The 18,144-nt window shown below is 40.6% G+C and overlaps 1 protein-coding gene across 2 annotated transcripts; it reads right to left on the bottom strand.

Moving 5' to 3' along the window:
• Positions 1-1,595: 1,595 nt before the first annotated feature.
• Positions 1,596-18,144, bottom strand: ZNF470 (zinc finger protein 470). 2 transcript variants are annotated; one of them, XM_024237905.3, is made up of 6 exons: positions 15,185-18,144; positions 14,339-14,464; positions 12,854-12,945; positions 8,745-8,871; positions 8,532-8,627; positions 1,596-6,556 (listed from the first exon to the last, which is right to left on the bottom strand). In XM_024237905.3, the coding sequence occupies exons 3-6, from the start codon at positions 12,911-12,913 to the stop codon at positions 4,686-4,688; spliced, it is 2,154 nt and encodes a 717-aa protein (XP_024093673.3). In that variant the 5' UTR covers positions 12,914-12,945; positions 14,339-14,464; positions 15,185-18,144; the 3' UTR covers positions 1,596-4,685. The 2 variants fall into 2 exon arrangements, with proteins under 2 accessions (XP_024093673.3, XP_054395139.2); XM_054539164.2 differs by lacking the exons at positions 14,339-14,464; positions 15,185-18,144 and adding an exon at positions 9,282-9,355 and having other exon boundaries at positions 12,854-12,940.

The raw sequence follows: 18,144 nt of genomic DNA, 5'->3' as shown, positions 1-18,144 counted from the left end.
CACTTTGTTATTCCATGTGAGCAACAATGGAATGGGGGAATAAGATGAATTGTTAGCTGTCTCTTCAGAGCAGCCATATGTACCTATGCAAACAGATGTTAATAGGTGGTATATCACACGAATCCGGAAGTTCAGTATATTCCAACCCTTTCAATCATCTCCAATATCACCTTTCCAATAGTACAGCTATATTTTTTTCTATTCAATATTCTGTTACACAAGAAGTATGACCATATATCCTGCTTTGCTGAGGATATGAACACCTGTCGTCAAGTGCCCTGTGCAGTTAGCTACCCCTTTCACTCTCAAAAATGTCCCAGTTTGGACAATAAATTATATGGTAATTGCATTAATCAGTTCAGGCTGCCGTAACAATATACCACAGACTGGGTGGCTTAAACAACCAACATTTATTTTCTCACAGTTCTGGAGACTAAAAGTCCAAGATCAAGGTGCTGGCAGGGCTGGTTCCTGGTGAGGTCTCTCCTCTCGGCTTGCAGATGGCAGCATTCTTCTTGTGTCCTTACATGGCATTTCCTCTGTGCACACGTAGAGAGACAGAGCTCTGGTGTCTCTTCCTCTTATAAGGACACTAGTCCTATGGGATTAGGGCCTCACTCTTATGGCCTAACTTAACCTTAGTTTCTTAAAGGCCTTATGTCCAAATACAGTCACTTTGGGGTTTAGGACTTCAACAAGTAAATTTGGTGGTGGTAGAGGCCAGCATTTGGTGGTGCTGGTGGGAACACAATTCAGAACTGAATTCACAATTCAATTCACAGTGACTCTTGTGAATAAAGTATAAAATTTAACCAGCATTCCACTTTAACAATGCATAAAAATAGTCTCTAAATTTGGTTATGAGCCATCTTAACCCTATGACTTTAAACAATGTAAGACATCTTTCAACATATCATACAAAATCCCTTAGTTGAATTTTTTTTTGCCTTAATGCTAGAAATTCAAGAGCTAAACTTTAAGTTATTCAAAGCAGTTAGATACCAGTATTACATGTACCTTTTGGACTCAGCATTCTCCATCCTTTTAAAATTGTCATTATCCAGAACCCTAGACCTCTATTCATCCCAGGTGACTATAATGAATAATCAGGTGTTTGCTCATCGCACACCATGAGATGCTTTCCAGTCTAGAAAATAAGTCTTATTTGCCCCATCTCATCCAAAAAGCAACTCCAAATACCCGATTTTTCCAAGGATTCTAATGCCTATTACCCAATCTTCGTACCAAATTCTGTATGATTGTTTCTTTACTTGCAAGCAACTGACCAACAGGAGGCAAAAATCAAGTACCGGAAAGATAATGGGTAGCTTGAGGAATCACAGACTTAGAAAGTACAAAAACCAGGGTGGTTCCAAGGACCAATCAAAAGAATAACTGCATCAGCTTTTAGGGAGTTGCCATTGGATAACACAGATCCAAATGCCTTTTGAAATTCAGAGACAATTTTATCGGCCACGTCCATCAGAAACATATGGTAGGGTATGGCCAGTTACTCAAAAGGAAAAGATGACATAGTGCAGCCAAAAGGAGGAGGCAAGGGAAACTGGGGAGAGAAAAACAGATGCCCACTGTAATATATATTTTGATTTTTATTTTTGATATTACAATTATGGGCCTATACTACAATACAGGTCTGCAATTTTTCATTTAGTATAGCACAGCTATCTTTCTATGACTATACACATTGATTTTTTTTCAACAGCTGCATAATTCCTATTGAATGGCTATATACCATAATTAATTTATTTATTACCCTGATGGACATTTGTTTTAATAGTTTACCATTAATTTTTTTGCCACTAATACATTTATCTACTTTTGTATATGTTGGTCTCCAAGGAATATTAATTCAAAGGATATATACATAAAGCAACAGATATGTAATCAACAATGGAACTCCCTTGTTTCCACACATTCACCAATACTGAATGTTATCACTCTATTAGTCAGTCTTTTGGGGAAAAAGTAGATAATCACTTTAATTTGCATGTCTTGATTTCTAGTGATACTGGATAATTTTCATTAACTGCTTTTATTTCATCCTTTGTGAATGGGACATTAGTCCATTTTTCTAAGTTGCAGATTATTATTGGTTTGTAATAGTACTTTGAATATCACGAATTACAGTCCTTTATTATATCTGTTGCAAACACTTTGTGTCAGTCTCTCATTTATCTATTGACTATGATGTTTTCCACCATATAAAAGCCTAATGTCAGCTTTAGGGTTATGCATTAGTGCTTAAAGTCTATTTCAAACCAAGGGTACATAAATATTATTCTGTTTTTCATGTACTTTAATTTTACATTTAGACCTTTAATCTCTCAGGCCTTCATTAGTGTGAAAGGTACAGATCTGTTTTTCCAGTGAGCTAAGTTTCCCAATGCCATTTGATCAAACCACCTTTTCCCCACTACAATGAAAAGTCCTTTTTATCATATATAAGGAGAGTCTGAAAGCTCCACATTCTCTAGTGAGACTACCCATCCCCTAGCCATTATGCTTCTATCAGCAGAAGTGAAGAGGAAGCCCCAAGCTCCATTTTCTAGCAGTCATGTACCCTGGATAAGAGCTTCCCTCACATGGCCCTCTATACTTCCACAGAAAGCAGTTAAGAGGGAACCCAAGAGCTCCGGGTGCTTCAGTTGGAAAAAAAAAAAAGTACTCTTCCAGGGATGGCCATAACTACAGAAGGACAAGGGATTCCTCTTTGAGGTGATGAAAATGTTCTAAAATTGACGGTGGTATGGTTGCACAACTCCGTGAATGAACTAAAAGCCATAAGTTGTACACTTTAAGTGGAGCTTTGGGGCTCCCTCTTCACTTCTGCTGATGGATACAGAGAGAAGGATATGGGTGTTCTTCTCCAGAATTGCTTTGTCTCAATAAAGCTGTCACTCAAAAAATACCATTCCACCAGCTTCTAAATCAACATTTGTATGAGTGAACATAACTGCCATGATCTCTGTTAAACCATCAATCCTCCCTTCCTCCAACACTCAAAGCATCATAAACAATATCTGCCGTGGGACTATCATGACTATTTTCATTATGCCTTTTGTGTCTCGCAGTTACCTCTAGTGCTTCCCTCATCCTCTAATACCAACATGTTCTGGTGATAGTAAGGTGCCTGATCCAGCACTCCCTAGCTTCTTTTTTAGATCATTTCTCTTTAATACTTATCACATGGCATGCATTTAATTTTTTCTGTTCTACTAGATCTGTAAGAGCACGTATTTTTGTCCATCTTGTACCTTATTGTATCCCCCAGCATCTAAAACAGTATGTGAAACATTAGCAAATGTTCAATTAGTATTAGTATCACATTCCCAATGTAAACTACATTCTTTGTTAAAATCAAAATTCTACAGATGATCAGAATCAGCTTCTTAACTAAAAAATAGATGGAAATTTTTATTGGAATATCAATGAATTTACAATTTAGGGAGAAATATTTTTATCAGATTTTCTATACAGAGGCATGTCTAGCCTTCCTATTTTTAAATATTTTAAAAATAAGTTTAAGTTGTAACATCTACATTCAGAAACTAATTGCAGTGTACATACTTTTATGTTTTGGCATGTCTTGTCAATCTCATGGAACAAGATGGAAGGTCTTATTGCATTTTATTTTATGCTAGAACAATTTAAATACTACATGAATTGTCTGTGGTACTTTTATAAAGGCCAGAGTATTGAACTACCCTTTTCAGTTTGTTTCATGGCTATTAGTCTATTCACGTTTTTTTGGCTTGTTACTTTTAGTTTACTACTACCTACCCTGGTTAGTTCTACATTCTACCAAATGCTTTTGTTCTTTTTTTGTTTTTCCTCGAGACAGTGTCTGGCTCTGCTGCCCAGCTGGAATTGCAGTGGTGTGATCATGACTCACTGCAACCTCTACCTCCTGGGCTCAACCAATCCTCCCGCTTCAGCCTCCTGAGTAGCTAGGACTACAGGTGTGCACCACCACGCCTAGCTAATTTCTGTATTTTTTGTAGAGACAGGGTTTCACCATGTTGCTCAGGTTGGTCTCGAACTCCTGAGCTCAAGCAATCTGCCTGCCTCAGCCTCCCAAAGTGCTGGGACTACAGGCATGAGCCACCGCACCCAGCTAAAAGCTTTTGTTCTAATTGGCCGATTCTCTCTTCTCAGTGTCAGGTCAAGTGAGAGTTGCTCATCAACAATGTCACAGAGGGAGTATAAGCCACCATGTTACCTCGTGTACCATAAATCTTTCAATTCTGAGTTTGTTCATCTTTCCTCTCTACCAGGAGAGTAATCTTCTGTCTGCTCTAAAATCTTACTCTTGACTTACTGTTTGGTTTACTTGCTGCTTAATATGACAGTTTGTAAGGAAACCTTACCTTAATGGCTAGCATTTATTTAGCAATAACTATATGCCAGTGTGTGCTAAATCCTTGAAATGAATTAATATATTTTTCAAATCAAGTGTTTTAAATGGGAAAATAACATAAATATGTATTTTTATTTTTAAAAGGTTAGGCTGCCTACAGTGTTAAACATGTAGTTGATAGGAGCAAAACAGGCAACAGTTATGCTACCGCAGAAATCCATATGAGATGGTTGCGTCTTGGACTATGATGATGGGACATGTGCTGGAAAAAAGCAGATGGATTCTAGAACCATTTACAAGATTGAATCTATAGGACTTGGTGGTATGGGAGGGCAGAGGAGAGAATAACTGATGACTCTCCGGTATGAATTCGCTGATGATGAGCAAGATGTACACTCTGCCTGAAGGCTTTTCCACATTCTTTACACTCATAGGGCCTTTCTCCAGTATGAATTCTCTTATGTAGAGTAAGATGGGCAACCTGGCTGAAGGCTTTGCTACATTCCTTACACTCATAAGGTTTCTCTCCTGTATGAATTCTCTGATGTAGAGTAAGGGATTTACGATGGCTAAAGGCTTTCCCACAAACATTACATTCATAAGGTTTCTCACCAGTATGACATCTCTGATGACAAATCAGGGATGCCCTCTGTCTGAATGCCTTCCCACATTCAAGACATTCATACGGTCTTTTGCCAGTGTGGAGTCTCTGATGTTGAACAAGATATGAGCCATCACTAAAGGCCTTCCCACATTCAATACATTCATAAGGCTTCTCACCAGTATGAACTCTCTGGTGCTGAACAAGGTGTGCAATCTGACTGAAGGCCTTACCACATTCCTTACATTCATAAGGTTTCTCCCCAGTGTGTATTTTCTGATGTTGCGCAAGGTGTGCATTCTGGCTGAAGGTTTTGCTGCATTCCTTACATTCATAAGGTTTCTCTCCAGTATGAATTCTCTGATGATGAGCCAGATGCGTGCTCTGCCGGAAAGCTTTCCCACATTCTTTACATTCATAGGGTTTCTCTCCAGTATGAACTCTCTGATGAAGAGTAAGAGACCCACGATGGCTGAAGGCTTTCTCACAGATATTGCATTCATAAGGTTTCTCTCCTGTATGAATTCTCTGATGTACTGTCAGAGATGAGCCATGGCTAAAAGCCTTCCCACACACATTACATTTGTAAGGTCTCTCTCCAGTATGAATTCTCTTATGCTGAATAAGTCCTATGTGATCAGTGAAAGCCTTCCCACAATCAATACAGTCAAAGGGTTTCTCTCCAGTATGATAATATCGCCGATGACGTATAAGAGAAGCATTCTGCCTGAAAGCTTTCCCACAGTCAATACATTCATAAGGTCTTTTCCCAGTGTGAATCCTTCGATGATGAGCTAGGGATGAACAATCACTAAAAGCCTTCCCACATTCAATACATTCATAGGGTTTCTCTCCAGTGTGGACCCTCTGATGTTGAGCAAGGTGTGCAAGCTGGCTGAATGCTTTATTACACTGCTTACACTGATAAGGTTTCTCTCCAGTATGAACTCTCTGGTGTTGAACAAGATGAGCATTCTGGCTAAAGGCTTTCCCACATTCAGTACATTCAAAAGGTTTTTCTCCTGTGTGTATTCTCTGATGTTGAGCAAGGTGGGCACTCTGGCTAAAGGCCTTTCCACATTCAATACATTCATAGGGTTTCTCTCCTGTATGAATTCTTTGGTGAAGAGTAAGGGTTGAGATTTTGCTGAATATTTTCTCACAGTCATTACATTTTAAAAGTTTCTTTTCTCCACAGTCTTGCTTGTGTTTTTTCACAACTGAATGTGTTTTTAAGCTTTTCTTATCTGTATGAAAATTAAATATTCTCTCTTCCATGGGAAAAATCTGTTTTATATAAGATAATGTATTCGGATGAAAAACTGTCCCAGATTTGTTAGAGTGGTCTCTTTTTTCAATAATAGTATCTATATGAGTGATGGTCTCTTGTCTAAAATGTGTCTTCTGGTTTACAAGCTCCCTCTCAAACAAGTCTTCACATTTCCAGTTTTTCCCTAATGTTGAACATTGAAGGTCATAGCTTGTAAGTCTTTCCATTATTATTGCTGGGGGTAATTTTTCTTCATAAATATCCTGGTTTAAAGATAATGACTTGGTCACCCACACACACTCCAAGTCTGAAAGATATTAAGAAAGCAAATGTCTCCTTTATTAAATGCTAGAATAATGGAAATTTCGAAAATGAAAATGTGAATCACATAGTTATTGAAACCCACAAGCAGAAGTACATGTTTTTATGGTTCTTATATAAGATTAGCTGATACAACCATCCTTGCACTGCTGTAATAAATCCTCATTGGTCATGGTATACTATTTCAATATGACCTTTTAAGATTTTGAACCAATATTCATAATTAAGGTTTGTCGCTAATTTCTCTTTTTGGTGCTATTTTGGTAATTTTGGTATCACAGGATATGCTGTATTCATAAATGAAAATGTTTTAAGCTCTCTTTTTATTCTCTATCCCAGAACAATTTAAACAACATTGATGATATTTTTCCTTAAAGAACTATTTGGGGATGTGGCTTCTTTTCTTGGGGGAGGCAGTTCCTATACAACATTCTACATTTCTTTGATGGTAACCTACTTGTTTAAATGTTATATCTCCTCTTGGTATCAGTTACGGTAACCTACATTATTATATTCTCCTAGAATATCATCTATTTTTTCAAATTATTTTATGGAGAGTTGAGGAAAATAGATTCATATGATTCTTTTAAGTTCTTATGCATGTGTGGTTATTTATAATTATTTTGTTTTTGTGTTTTCTCTCATTTGTCCTTAGTTTATATACTGTGTTGGTTTTCTAATGAAGTTATGTACAATACTTTATTTTCAGGAGCGCTACTGTTTCTAATTCATTCATTCCTACTTTTATTTGTAGAAGTATAAATCACTACATACAACTTATCTGGGTTTTCCTTAAATTCATTTTGTTCTTTTTCTAATATTGTGAATTGGATGCTTACTGATTTTCATTATTTCTTATTTATTGATGTACATAGGACCACAAGTAACCCACAATTCTCTTCTTGAAACTGTAAGAACTGAAAGTAGGGCCAGGTGTGGTGATACATTCCTGTAGTCCTAGCTACTCAAGAAGCTGTGGTGGGAGTATTGCTTGAGCCCAAAAGTTCAACTCCAGCCTGGGTAACATAGCAAGATCCTGTCTCTAATTTTAAAAAGTAAAATAAAATAAAATAAAATGAAGAACTGAAAGTAGGAAAAGTCTACGCTTCAGGACACAGATTAAACCAGGACCATCTCATTTGAGGTTCATTTTCTTGCAATATATTTCTGTTGTCTCTTATCTAGTTTTCTAAATCAGTAAAACAGCTACAAAGCAAGGCAAGAAAATTAAAAAAAAAAAAAATTGAATAAAATACTCTGGGTCAAAAATCCCAGTGAGCACAATATAAGTGGGGAAATGATGTACACAGGGAAAGAAAGTAATATTCATGAGCTAATTTCTTCATCTTTTGTAAGGGTATCAGAAGACAATGTTTGGAATATCAAGCAGAAAAATTCTAAAAGATCTTAAAATATATAAATACATAAAGGTAACAACTTGTAGAACTAAAAACTTTTCTAATTCAAAGGGTGGGGTGGTATAAAGAAGAGAGTGAGAAAAAACAGACCTAATAAACAACAAAACAAGAATAAATAACACAAGAAATACAAAAAAGAAAAAGGCAGAGGGAAGAAAATAGCTGTAATACATGTTAACTCAATAAACTCACCTTGTAAAGAAAGGAAAATATTTAAACCAGTTCAAAAAACTAAACATCAGCTTATCTAAAGGATTCAGAAATGTTTGAAGTCAGGGACGATGACAACAATATGGTGCTTGAGTAGAATTAGGTAAACATCAGTAAAACAAGAGCTCAGAAATAGACCCTGGTACGCATAAGAAATCAGTAAAGGTAAAGGAGGCAAGTTACACTAGTAGGGAAGAGAATAACCATTCAAAAACTGCTGTTAGAAGAACAAGTTTCAGTTTGGGAGGGAGTCTGACAGGTGTTTTCCAACACATTTCAGAGACAAGAACATGTTGAGAACAGTTCCTTTATCTCTAGGTATCCTCCACTTACCTGGGCACAGGCCTCTGGTCATCTCTCCTTTTATCACCCAAGGGTCTTTCTCTTGCTCCAGTAAGGAGATCACATCTGGTTTAGAAATGCAAAGACCTGCATGTAGAAAAACATATAAAAATTGCCTATGCTGTGGAAAACTGTGGGAAATTCTGATAATGGCATAAAAGACTACTAAGTCATGGGGAGGCAAAAGGAGGAAGATACTCTTACCCACTGAAACTAGGTTCCTGTAGTTTTCTAACATCACCTTCTTGTACAAACTTCTCTGAGCAAGATTCAGCCACTCCCATTCATCTTGGGAAAAGTCTATGGCCACATCTGTGAAAGTCACTGAACCCTAAAATGACACAAATATGATCTTGCTTACTCAGTGTTCACATTCCAATGTGAACTCTAGGGTAAAGGGTTATGCTGTTCTCACTTTGGGATTAAAAACACTATGTATAAGTAACTGCACTAAGGGTCTAAATGATCCAGGTCAGGTAAGTTATTGGACAACTTTTCTGCCTAGTTATGCTGTACGTATTAGGAAAAAGAAAAAAATGAGATACTCCTTGCTCTTCAAACATTTGCAATTCTAGGTGGCGAGAATACATTACCAATGAAAAAATGCTGACTACACTCAAAACAGGATATAATCAAGTGCTAATGCAATGCTATTCATGTTAGGAGCTAAATCACTTCTCTACATGGAGAAGCTAAAGAGCTCTGGAACTGTGAGAAAAACTTGCAAGGAAGGATGCTGACCTGATGAACATGATTTCAATCTCCACAATATTTTCTAAGAAATCTTAGTGTTCTTGAGATGTTAAGAGGTATGCCTAAAAAATGAAAGAAAAAAAACACCTAGCTATAGTCTTTTCTTCTGAAATAAAAATATATTTGTATCAGGAGAGAAGAACACATTTGAAAAGTTGTTTTTCGTTTTTCTATTTACTTCTTTATTTTGTAGAGACAAGGTCTCACTATATTGCCCAGGCTGATCTCAAACTCCTGGCCTCTCACAATCCTCCCACCTCAGCCTCCCAAAGAGTTGGGATTATAGGCCTGAGCCAACATGCCCAAAAGTTGTTTCTTGATAATCTAATGGGAAATTATCAGGAGAAATAATGTGATGTGAGCACATATCAAGCAACCTGTGTTTTGTTACATGAGATCCATTTCCTAACCAACCCACAAAATGATCCACTGGACTGTTACTGGGAGATTTTCAATTTATTTTATGACTTCACTTATATCAACATCAGACTTTTAAATAAATACCAGTTTTGAATAAATCAGAAAAAAGATCAGATTACTCCAATGAATTTGGTCTGTGGTACTAACTAGCTGGGTGAGGTTGGCCAAATTTAACTTCCCTGTGCCTCAGTTTTCCCATCTGAAAAATGGAAATATAGTACTTGCTTTATGGCAGCACTGTGAAAATTAAATGAAGAAACAGATCTAAAATGCCTGGCATGATGTAATTGCTTAAGAATTGTTGCCTATGATAAGGATGAAGAAGGACAGAAGGGAAAAAACAAAGAGAAAGAAGAAGAGGAAGCCAAGAAGAACAGGTGAAACATTTCATTTAGTATTTCAATCATAATTCTTACATTTTATTTTACCTAACTGTAGTATGCTACAATAGTTTAGACATGGTCTCTGAATCTAGATTACCTATATTAAAATACTGTTCTGTTTAGTTAAGCTATCAGCTTTGTTTTTAACCATTGAAGATATTTTTATAAACTCAAGAGAACAGTCTATTGTATTTACATACAATATTTCCCATTTCTGTTGCACTTCCTTCACCCTGATGCTCCAAGTTCCCTTCTGGTATAATTTCTATCTGAAGAACTTCCTTTAGTGATTCTTGTAGAATTCTGGCAGTGAATGTTCTTAGTTTTCTTTCCTATGAGTAACTTCATTTTATTTGCATTCCTAAGGGCTACTTTCCCTGGACATAGTATTCTAGGTTGGCAGTTCTTCATCATTTTTCAGTGGCTGGTTTTTGAGATTTTTTTGTCTTTAGTTTTCAGCAGTTTGATTATCAACTAGAAGGCTTCTCCTGCAGCTCTTTCTGTCCACACCATTACCCACTTGCAGGTTTTGAGTCTCTTGAAGGTAAACGCACCATGGTCTGGTGGTACTTCAAATCTGGGGCTTTTTCCCGAATCTGCCTGCTACTCCTTTTTTTTTTTTTTTTTTCAGACAGAGTCTTGTTCTGTTGCCCAGACTGGAGTGCCGTGGTACAATCTTGGCTCTTGGCAACCTCCGCCTCCCAGGTTCAAGTGATTCTCATGCCTCAGCCTCTTGAATAGCTGGGATTACAGGCATGCACCACCACACCTGGCTCATTTTTATATATATATATTTTTTTGTAGAGACAGGGTTTCACCATGTTGGCCAGGCTGGTCTTGAACTCCTGGCCTCAGGTAATCCACCCACCTCAGCCTCCCAAAGTGCTGGGATTACAGGTGTGAGTCACTGTGTCCACCCTGCCTGCTACTATTTACTTTACCGAGACCTCAGATTGCTGTTCCAGGCACGCTGTCCTGGTTTTATAGCAACTTTCAGTGGGAAAAAGAGTGGAGTGTGCATAGTCCATCTTAACCTTTATGACAAATTCTGCCACTCTTAAAATATTTTCCTCTGGCAACTGACATGAATGCTTTTGTTTAAAATGTCTAAATGCGCTAAGAAACAAGTTACCTTGGTAGTGTATGTTTTGTGGCATTATACCTAAGAAAAGGTGTCATGCTCTGGCCGTAAGTTGTTATGCCTATTATAAAAAAAAAAATTTTGCCAGGCACAGTGGCTCACACCTGGAATACCAGAACTTTGGGAGGCCAAAGCTGGCAGATCACTTGAGGTCAGGAGTTTGAGACTAGCCTGGCCAACATGGTGAAACCCCATCTCTACTTAAAAAAAAAAAAAAAATTAGCCGGGTGTGGTGGCACAGGCCTGTAATCCCAGCTACTTGGGAGGCTGAGGCAGAAGAATCAGCCTGGGAGGTAGAGGTTGCAGTGAGCCAAGATTGCACTACTGCACTCTGGCCTGGGCAACAGAGTGAGACTCCATCTCAAAAAAAAAGACAAAAAACAAAAAAAAAACTTAACTACTCCATTTTAAAAAATTTAATTTTCTAAGTTTGTAAACCAAATTCAATACTTTCTTACAACAAGCAATTTGCTGGTGAAACTAGATTAGCAGTTTATCTTAATCAGAACATGAACTGTAGCTCTGAAGCTTCTATTGTTAGCCATAAAAATAATAAAATTTAAAATGTTCCAGAGTAGGGTCAGTTTGAGAAACTTTAATCCACAAGGAGTGAAAAACTAGGAACTTAGTCAAAGAAAATAATCAGAGATGAGGGCAAAAATTCAACTACAAGAATAATTACTGCAACACTCCATTAATAGCAGATAATTGTCAACAATTTACCTACGGAACAACAAAGGACTGACTAAACAGATTATGGTATTCAACCTAGAAAGAAGAAAGGATGTAAAACATTCCTTGGCATTTTAAGATGTTCACGGCTCCATGGTCAAATGGGGAGAACAAACCTTTGCATACTCTGTTCAGAATGCCACCAATCCCACCTGTGCCTGCACTTCCTCCATTTCATTCAAGGCATAACTCAGGAATCACTTCCTCTGTGAAGTCCCCCCAACCCTTCCTGCCCTCAGCAGTGAGTAGGATGGCGCAGGCTATATCCTGCTCAAGGATCCTTCACCAAGGAGGCAGGAAGGAGCTAAAATACGATAGACTTCCTCTTGCCATATTGTGCGGCCTGTTACAGAGCTTCACCTGTAGGGAGGAAGGGGCACCTTTTTTTCTAATTCACCCAAAAACATCATATGGGCTATTAATGGCCCTTCCCAAGTATTCCACTGTGAGTCTACTCTCTGCCTGCAGCACTTCTCACACTGTATAAGTGTTTGCTGCCTTTTCATTTCTCCAGCAGATTATAACCTCTCTGAGAATCAGGACTGAGACTTAGAAACTAGGCATGGAAATTTCCTCTGAGGATTGTACTTCTGCTTTGTCAGATGCCTATGAAAAGACTGAGCACAAGGGAAGGGCTCAGACTGGGTCATTTCCTGAATGAAAAATAAACAATGAGCAGGAAGAAGAGAAGGAACCTCTGAGAGGGCACTGGGCTGTGTGAGTCTATCCCTCACTCACAACCCCATCACATACCAGAAAGGGAAGAAACAGGAAACAGGCCTCAGGGTGGTACTCTTAAGCACAAAATTTTCAGAAGAAACAAGTATTACCAAATCCTGAAAAGCAAAACTATTTTAGTGGGGAGAGGGGGAATACTAACTCACCAGGGACATGGCTTTACAAAGTTTAATTCCTGCCACCTCTACCTCTTCCTGGCTCTTCATTTGGAGAAGAGCTTTACTCTGGGATTGTAGAGCTGGGGAGAAAAAGAAGTAGTGAGAAACCAAGTAGCACTAATAATCAAAGTCTGAAAATGCTTTCTTCTCTTCAGCTTCTTGTGTCCTCATTCACAATCCTCACTCCAACTCCCCCACCCCACCGTCCTGATGCTCTTTGGGAGACTTGAAATATATAGCTGGGGTTCCCCTCTGCTCTGGGTTTTCAGGATGAGCATAATATCTCTTGACCCCCTCTCCCCATCAGCCACCAATTCATTAACAACAGATTTATTAATACTAGGTGTCGTGTGTGTGTGTACATTTTTTTTTTCTAAGACAGGGTCTCACTCTGTTGCCCAGGTTGGAGTACAGTGACGTGATCATAGCTCACTGTATCTTCAAACTCTGGGCTCAAGGGATCCTCCTGCTTAGGCCTCCTAAGTAGCTAGGACTACAGGCATGTGCCACCATGCCCAGCTAGTTTTTTTACTTTCTATAGAGATGGGGGTCTCACTACATTGCCCAATTGCTCACTATATTGCTTGAGGCCAGGAGGTGTCAACCTCCTGGAGTTGGGTATCTAATCAACCTGCTGGCCTCAAGCAATCCTCCTGCCTTGGCTTCCCACAGTGTTGGGATTACAAGCATGAGCCACCATGTCTGTGCTGCGTATATTAATACTGTCTTTAAATCTCTACAATCTTCAAACAGAATCGGGTATATTGTCACCATTTTACACAAGCAAGCTCTGGGAAGTCAAGTCTTTTTCACAAGTCATACAAATTTGTAAATAACCTAGTCACCAACCTAGGTCTGGCTGACTCTATCACAAAAGTTATTTGCTCATACACCAGAAAATAACAGAAAATAAGTCCTCTGTGCAGTTGGCCAGGATTTGTGAAGATTCTATAAGACAAATTCCTTGGAGAATTCCATCTTTTCCAGAGAGAGGCATTCCTTTTGTTACAACAGAGTCCATGTGACTTGCAGACAACCAAACGAAAAAATCCTCATGAGGCCCAGGATCTCATTTTGTTTTGTTACAAACTACAGTGTTGAAGCAGTCCCTTGACTCCACTGAGCTACGTTTCCTTAATTAGGAAGAGGATAAAGTATCTGAATTAATTCTAGTTTCTTTCATCTAAATTCCACTGCCTTCTCAAAGGATTACCATAATGATGATAAAAATGAACATATTACATGGCAGGGACTGTACCAAGTGCTTTACATGTACGAGGTCATTTAATCCTTATGACAGTACTGTGAGGTATATATTACCATCTCCATTTTACCTAAGAACTTAGAGTCATAAACTTTTTAAGAAAAAAACCCCAAACCTGCTCAGTGGAGGTTCTCGGATATGAACTCTTTAGTTATTTAACCCTTTCAGAGTCAGTTTATTTAACTCTCAAAAGTGGCTAAGAAACCTACCTGAGGCAGTAGTTGAGGAGACTACATGACAGCCAGTGACTCTGGAGTCAGCCTGTTCTGGATCTGAATCCCGGTTCTTCCACTTGCTAGTGATTACTTATCCTCTCTATGCTTTGGTGCCTTCATCTGTAAAAAAGAGGTAAGATAGTTCCTACTTCATAATGTTGTGAAGTTTGGTGCTGATACTTCCAAAAGGTCTTAGAACTGTGTCTGGTACATAATAAACACTCATTAAACATTAGCTATTACTATTGCATGCAGGAAGCTAAACAAGCAAAGAACAATATGGCTAAAAATAGCCCTTCTTCCCCCTTTCTCTTTATTGGAGTGGGAGGCCAGAGGGGAGGGAGAGAAGCCCAAGGAATGGGGATATCTTCCGTTATTGACTAGAACGTGATTAAGCCATAGAAAGGCTGGAATGCCTCGGCATTTCTGGGTGAAGCTGTGAATCTCGCCTTCTTCCCAAATCCTACAGTGATAGATGGGACAAGGCTCTGACGGGTAAAAATCTAAATGCTGAGCTATTCCTTCAACAGCAGCAGAGTACCCAGAGGTAATGCTATAATGGGTAATATTACGGGTAGTGTTCTCTCCCCTGGGCCCTTAGTGATATCCCAAGGACCTGAGTCAGGTTATCTGGTTAGGTGTCTCTGGCCAAGTCAAGGTCCCTCCGTAACTAAACCCAGCTCCGCTCTGACCCAAGGTGACCCTCCAAATCTTTCGACTTCCAGGTCCACTAGCCTTAGAAATGGGGGACATCCTACTCCAGCACCTGAACCCCGAAAGACAGCACCCAAAACCTCAATGTCCATTCCGGCTGCCGCAACCGTCATCTGTCACTCTTACCTGTGTGCTCAGTCCCCATGGTCTTCGCTCCTCGCTGTCCTGTGGACATGGAGCCATGTCCTGAGCTCTGCCCCTTCCAGATAGGGCTGACAGGAAATGCTTCAGCAAAGGCTGCCCCGCCCGGACAACTTCCCCGGGCTCTAGGACTTTGCCCACACTGGGCGCTACGCAGTCGATACAGGGGAGGACGGAGTAAGCCTCCTCCGGCCGGGTTTCCTGCTCTTGGCCACTTGAAGTGCTTCACTCATTCCAACACACACCGCCTTCTGCACGCCGCCGGGACGTGCACGCAGGCGCAGATTCGCGGCCACGCACCGGACAGTCACACATCGGGCCGCCATCCCCGGGCGCGCTCGCCCCTCCTCACCGCCGCACCACACGCTCACCACGTATGGGCACTCACAGCCACCAGGCCACACGCGCACGCTCACGCCCGCCTCCCACGCAGGAGCCGGGACACCGCCCCCGCCGCGCCCCAGTCCAGCCTCGGCCACCTCCCAGCCCAGACCTGCCTTCTCCTCAGCACCCGGCGGGGCGTGCACTCGCCCGGCTTCGGGTCCTCTCCGGAAGTGGGCGTGTCCTCCGCCGCAATAGCCCCTGGGAAGTGTAGTCCCGAACGGAGGCGGAGTTCAGAAATCGGGCGCCGGCTTTGCCAGGAGCGGCTCCTCTCCAAGCCTGGCGGTCACTGCCCTGTGTCCCCTTTGGGGCCTCTCCTGGTCCTCTTGGTTGGATTAGGAGGCCTTTCAGCCCGGAGTCTGGGTCGCCGAAGTACAGGCCCCTTCACTGAAGCGACCCACGGCGCAGGGGTTTCTGGAAGCCATCGCCAGGCTCCGAGTGTTCAGATGCAGCTGCCAGGCTCAGGACGCAGAGAACTGGCTTCCAGCTCGCAGGAGCGCCTGTCCGTGGTGGGTAGGGTCGCAGGCGTGGGGTGTGCAGGAGCAGTGGGACAGCACTGAAACGCAGTCGGTAAGGCGTAGCGGCTACCTCTGGAGAGGAAAACCATGACAGGGCGGGGCTTGGGGCGCGGGCGGGGCCTACCCGATAGAAAAGTGGAGAGATTGGGATTTGTCTGCTTTGCACACTTGTGACTTTCTGATGGTGCGCGTGTGGAACCTGTTTTATTTCATGCCTACTTGTTACCGCTTTCTGATATACAGTACGCCTCTCACCTCCCCCCACCCCATTTTATCTCTCCCTGCTAGAAGGAGGGTTCCAAGAAGGCACACAGCTTCCGTCCTGCTCAGGGTTATATTCTCAGTGACTAAAACAGCACATAGTAAGTGCTTAGTTTTTTTATTTTATTTTATTTTTTAGGAAATCACGAAATCTAGCATTGCCAGTCTCACCATGACACAACATGTTATGGGCTGAATATGTCCTCCCAAAATTAATATGGTGGAACCCTAACCCCTAATGTGATGACATTAGGAGGTGGGACTTTGGGGAGGTAACTGGATTTAGATTAGGTCATAAGGGTTATGCCCTTAAGATGGGGTCAGTGCACTTATAAAAAAAGAGGAAGGAGGGGTCTCCATGTTTACACAACCACCAAGAAAAGGCCATGTGAGGACACAGCAGGATGTAACCCATTTGCAAGCCAACAGGGCCCTCATCAAGAACTGAATGTGCCAGCACTTTAACTTCCCAGCCTCCAGAACTGTGAAAAATAAAGTCTCTTAGTCAAGTCACTTAGTCTATGATATTTTGTTATAGCAGCCCCAGCTTACCAAGACACAGCATCATAGATACTGGCTCACCAGAAATTAACTCACCCTCCCAGTCACACTCAATCACTCAAGGCCACACAGTGACAGCTAGACTGGACTCTCCTGGATCCAATTTATGTCAGACATCATAAACAACATAATAAAGCCAAGTCTAGCTGTGAAGATACTTTCTCTATGAAACAGCAAATATCATCTTAGAGCTTGTAACTTTTGTGGTTATTTGAGTTGGATAAAAATGATAATATTCTCATTTTAGTTCTGGCGTATAAAGAGCTCGGAACCCTTCATTCCCATCCTCACAACAACAAAATCATTCAACAAACTGAAAATCAACTTTTCTTAGATCCATCAGAGAACTGAAGATAGAAAGGTAACTGACACCCCAAAATCCTGAGAAAGAAAAATACATAAAATTACAGCCAAGATTAGCTTACTTGAAGCAGAAGCCACTGGAGCTATAAACTGGTAGAAACTTTTATAATTTTGATGAATTGCTGGAGGCTTAGTGTGGGCTAACTTGTGAGTTAACTCCTAGGGGCCTAATCTTAGATGGGCCCCCACACTTTCGTGAATTTTACCTCCAGAAGCCCTATCAAATTCTCTCAGTAAAGAATGGGGAAAAATCTCAGGGTTTTGGGCAAGAGGAGGAGAAAAGTAACCACAGCATTCTCCATAATAAACACCTGCACTCCAAGAAAAACTACTTACTAGAGTCTTGTTGGACCTTGGGGAGAGGCAGTTGGCCAGCTCCAGTCCCTCTATAGCCTGTCTGTTTCAGTAAGGCAGGATTTTTGAAAGGCTAAGAAGTGCTTCTGAAGATCACAGTACAAGTCCTCAAGCCCACTAGAAAAATAGTATTTAATAATAAGATTATAGAATGCTTCCCTCCCCACTGTACCTCACTGCCACACTAATGGGGCTCTGGTCAATAACAGTAGATTACAACAGAGAAAGCTGCAAGGCACAGACTCTATTTAAGAAGGAGTTCTTAGGGAAGCCCACAGAAGGAGAAGCATCTTGGAAAAAGTAGACAACATGCAGGAACAGATGGGTAATATAAGCAGAGAGATGCAAACTGTAAGAAGGAATCAAAAGGAAATCCTAGCAATTGAAAACCATTGTAACAGACATGAAGATTACCTTTAGTGAGCTCATCAGTAGACTAAGACACTCTGAGAAATGAATGGGTGAGCTTGAAGATATGTTAATAGAAATTTCCCAAACTGAAATACA

Source organism: Pongo abelii, chromosome 20 (genome assembly GCF_028885655.2).
Source record: "Pongo abelii isolate AG06213 chromosome 20, NHGRI_mPonAbe1-v2.0_pri, whole genome shotgun sequence".
Lineage (NCBI taxonomy): Eukaryota > Metazoa > Chordata > Mammalia > Primates > Hominidae > Pongo > Pongo abelii.
Note: the sequence above shows the minus strand (reverse complement) of the source record. Positions and strands in the feature narration are given on the sequence as shown.

Coding starts and splice junctions, on each gene's coding strand:
- ZNF470 (XM_024237905.3), bottom strand. CDS start 12,913: ATGAAGAGCCAGGAAGAGGTAGAGGTGGCAGGAATTAAACTTTGTAAA. Junction 8,628..8,744: donor CAGGAACCTAGTTTCAGTGG/GTAAGAGTATCT, acceptor TTCTACATGCAG/GTCTTTGCATTTCTAAACCA. Junction 6,557..8,531: donor GACCAGAGGCCTGTGCCCAG/GTAAGTGGAGGA, acceptor AATATCTTTCAG/ACTTGGAGTGTGTGTGGGTG.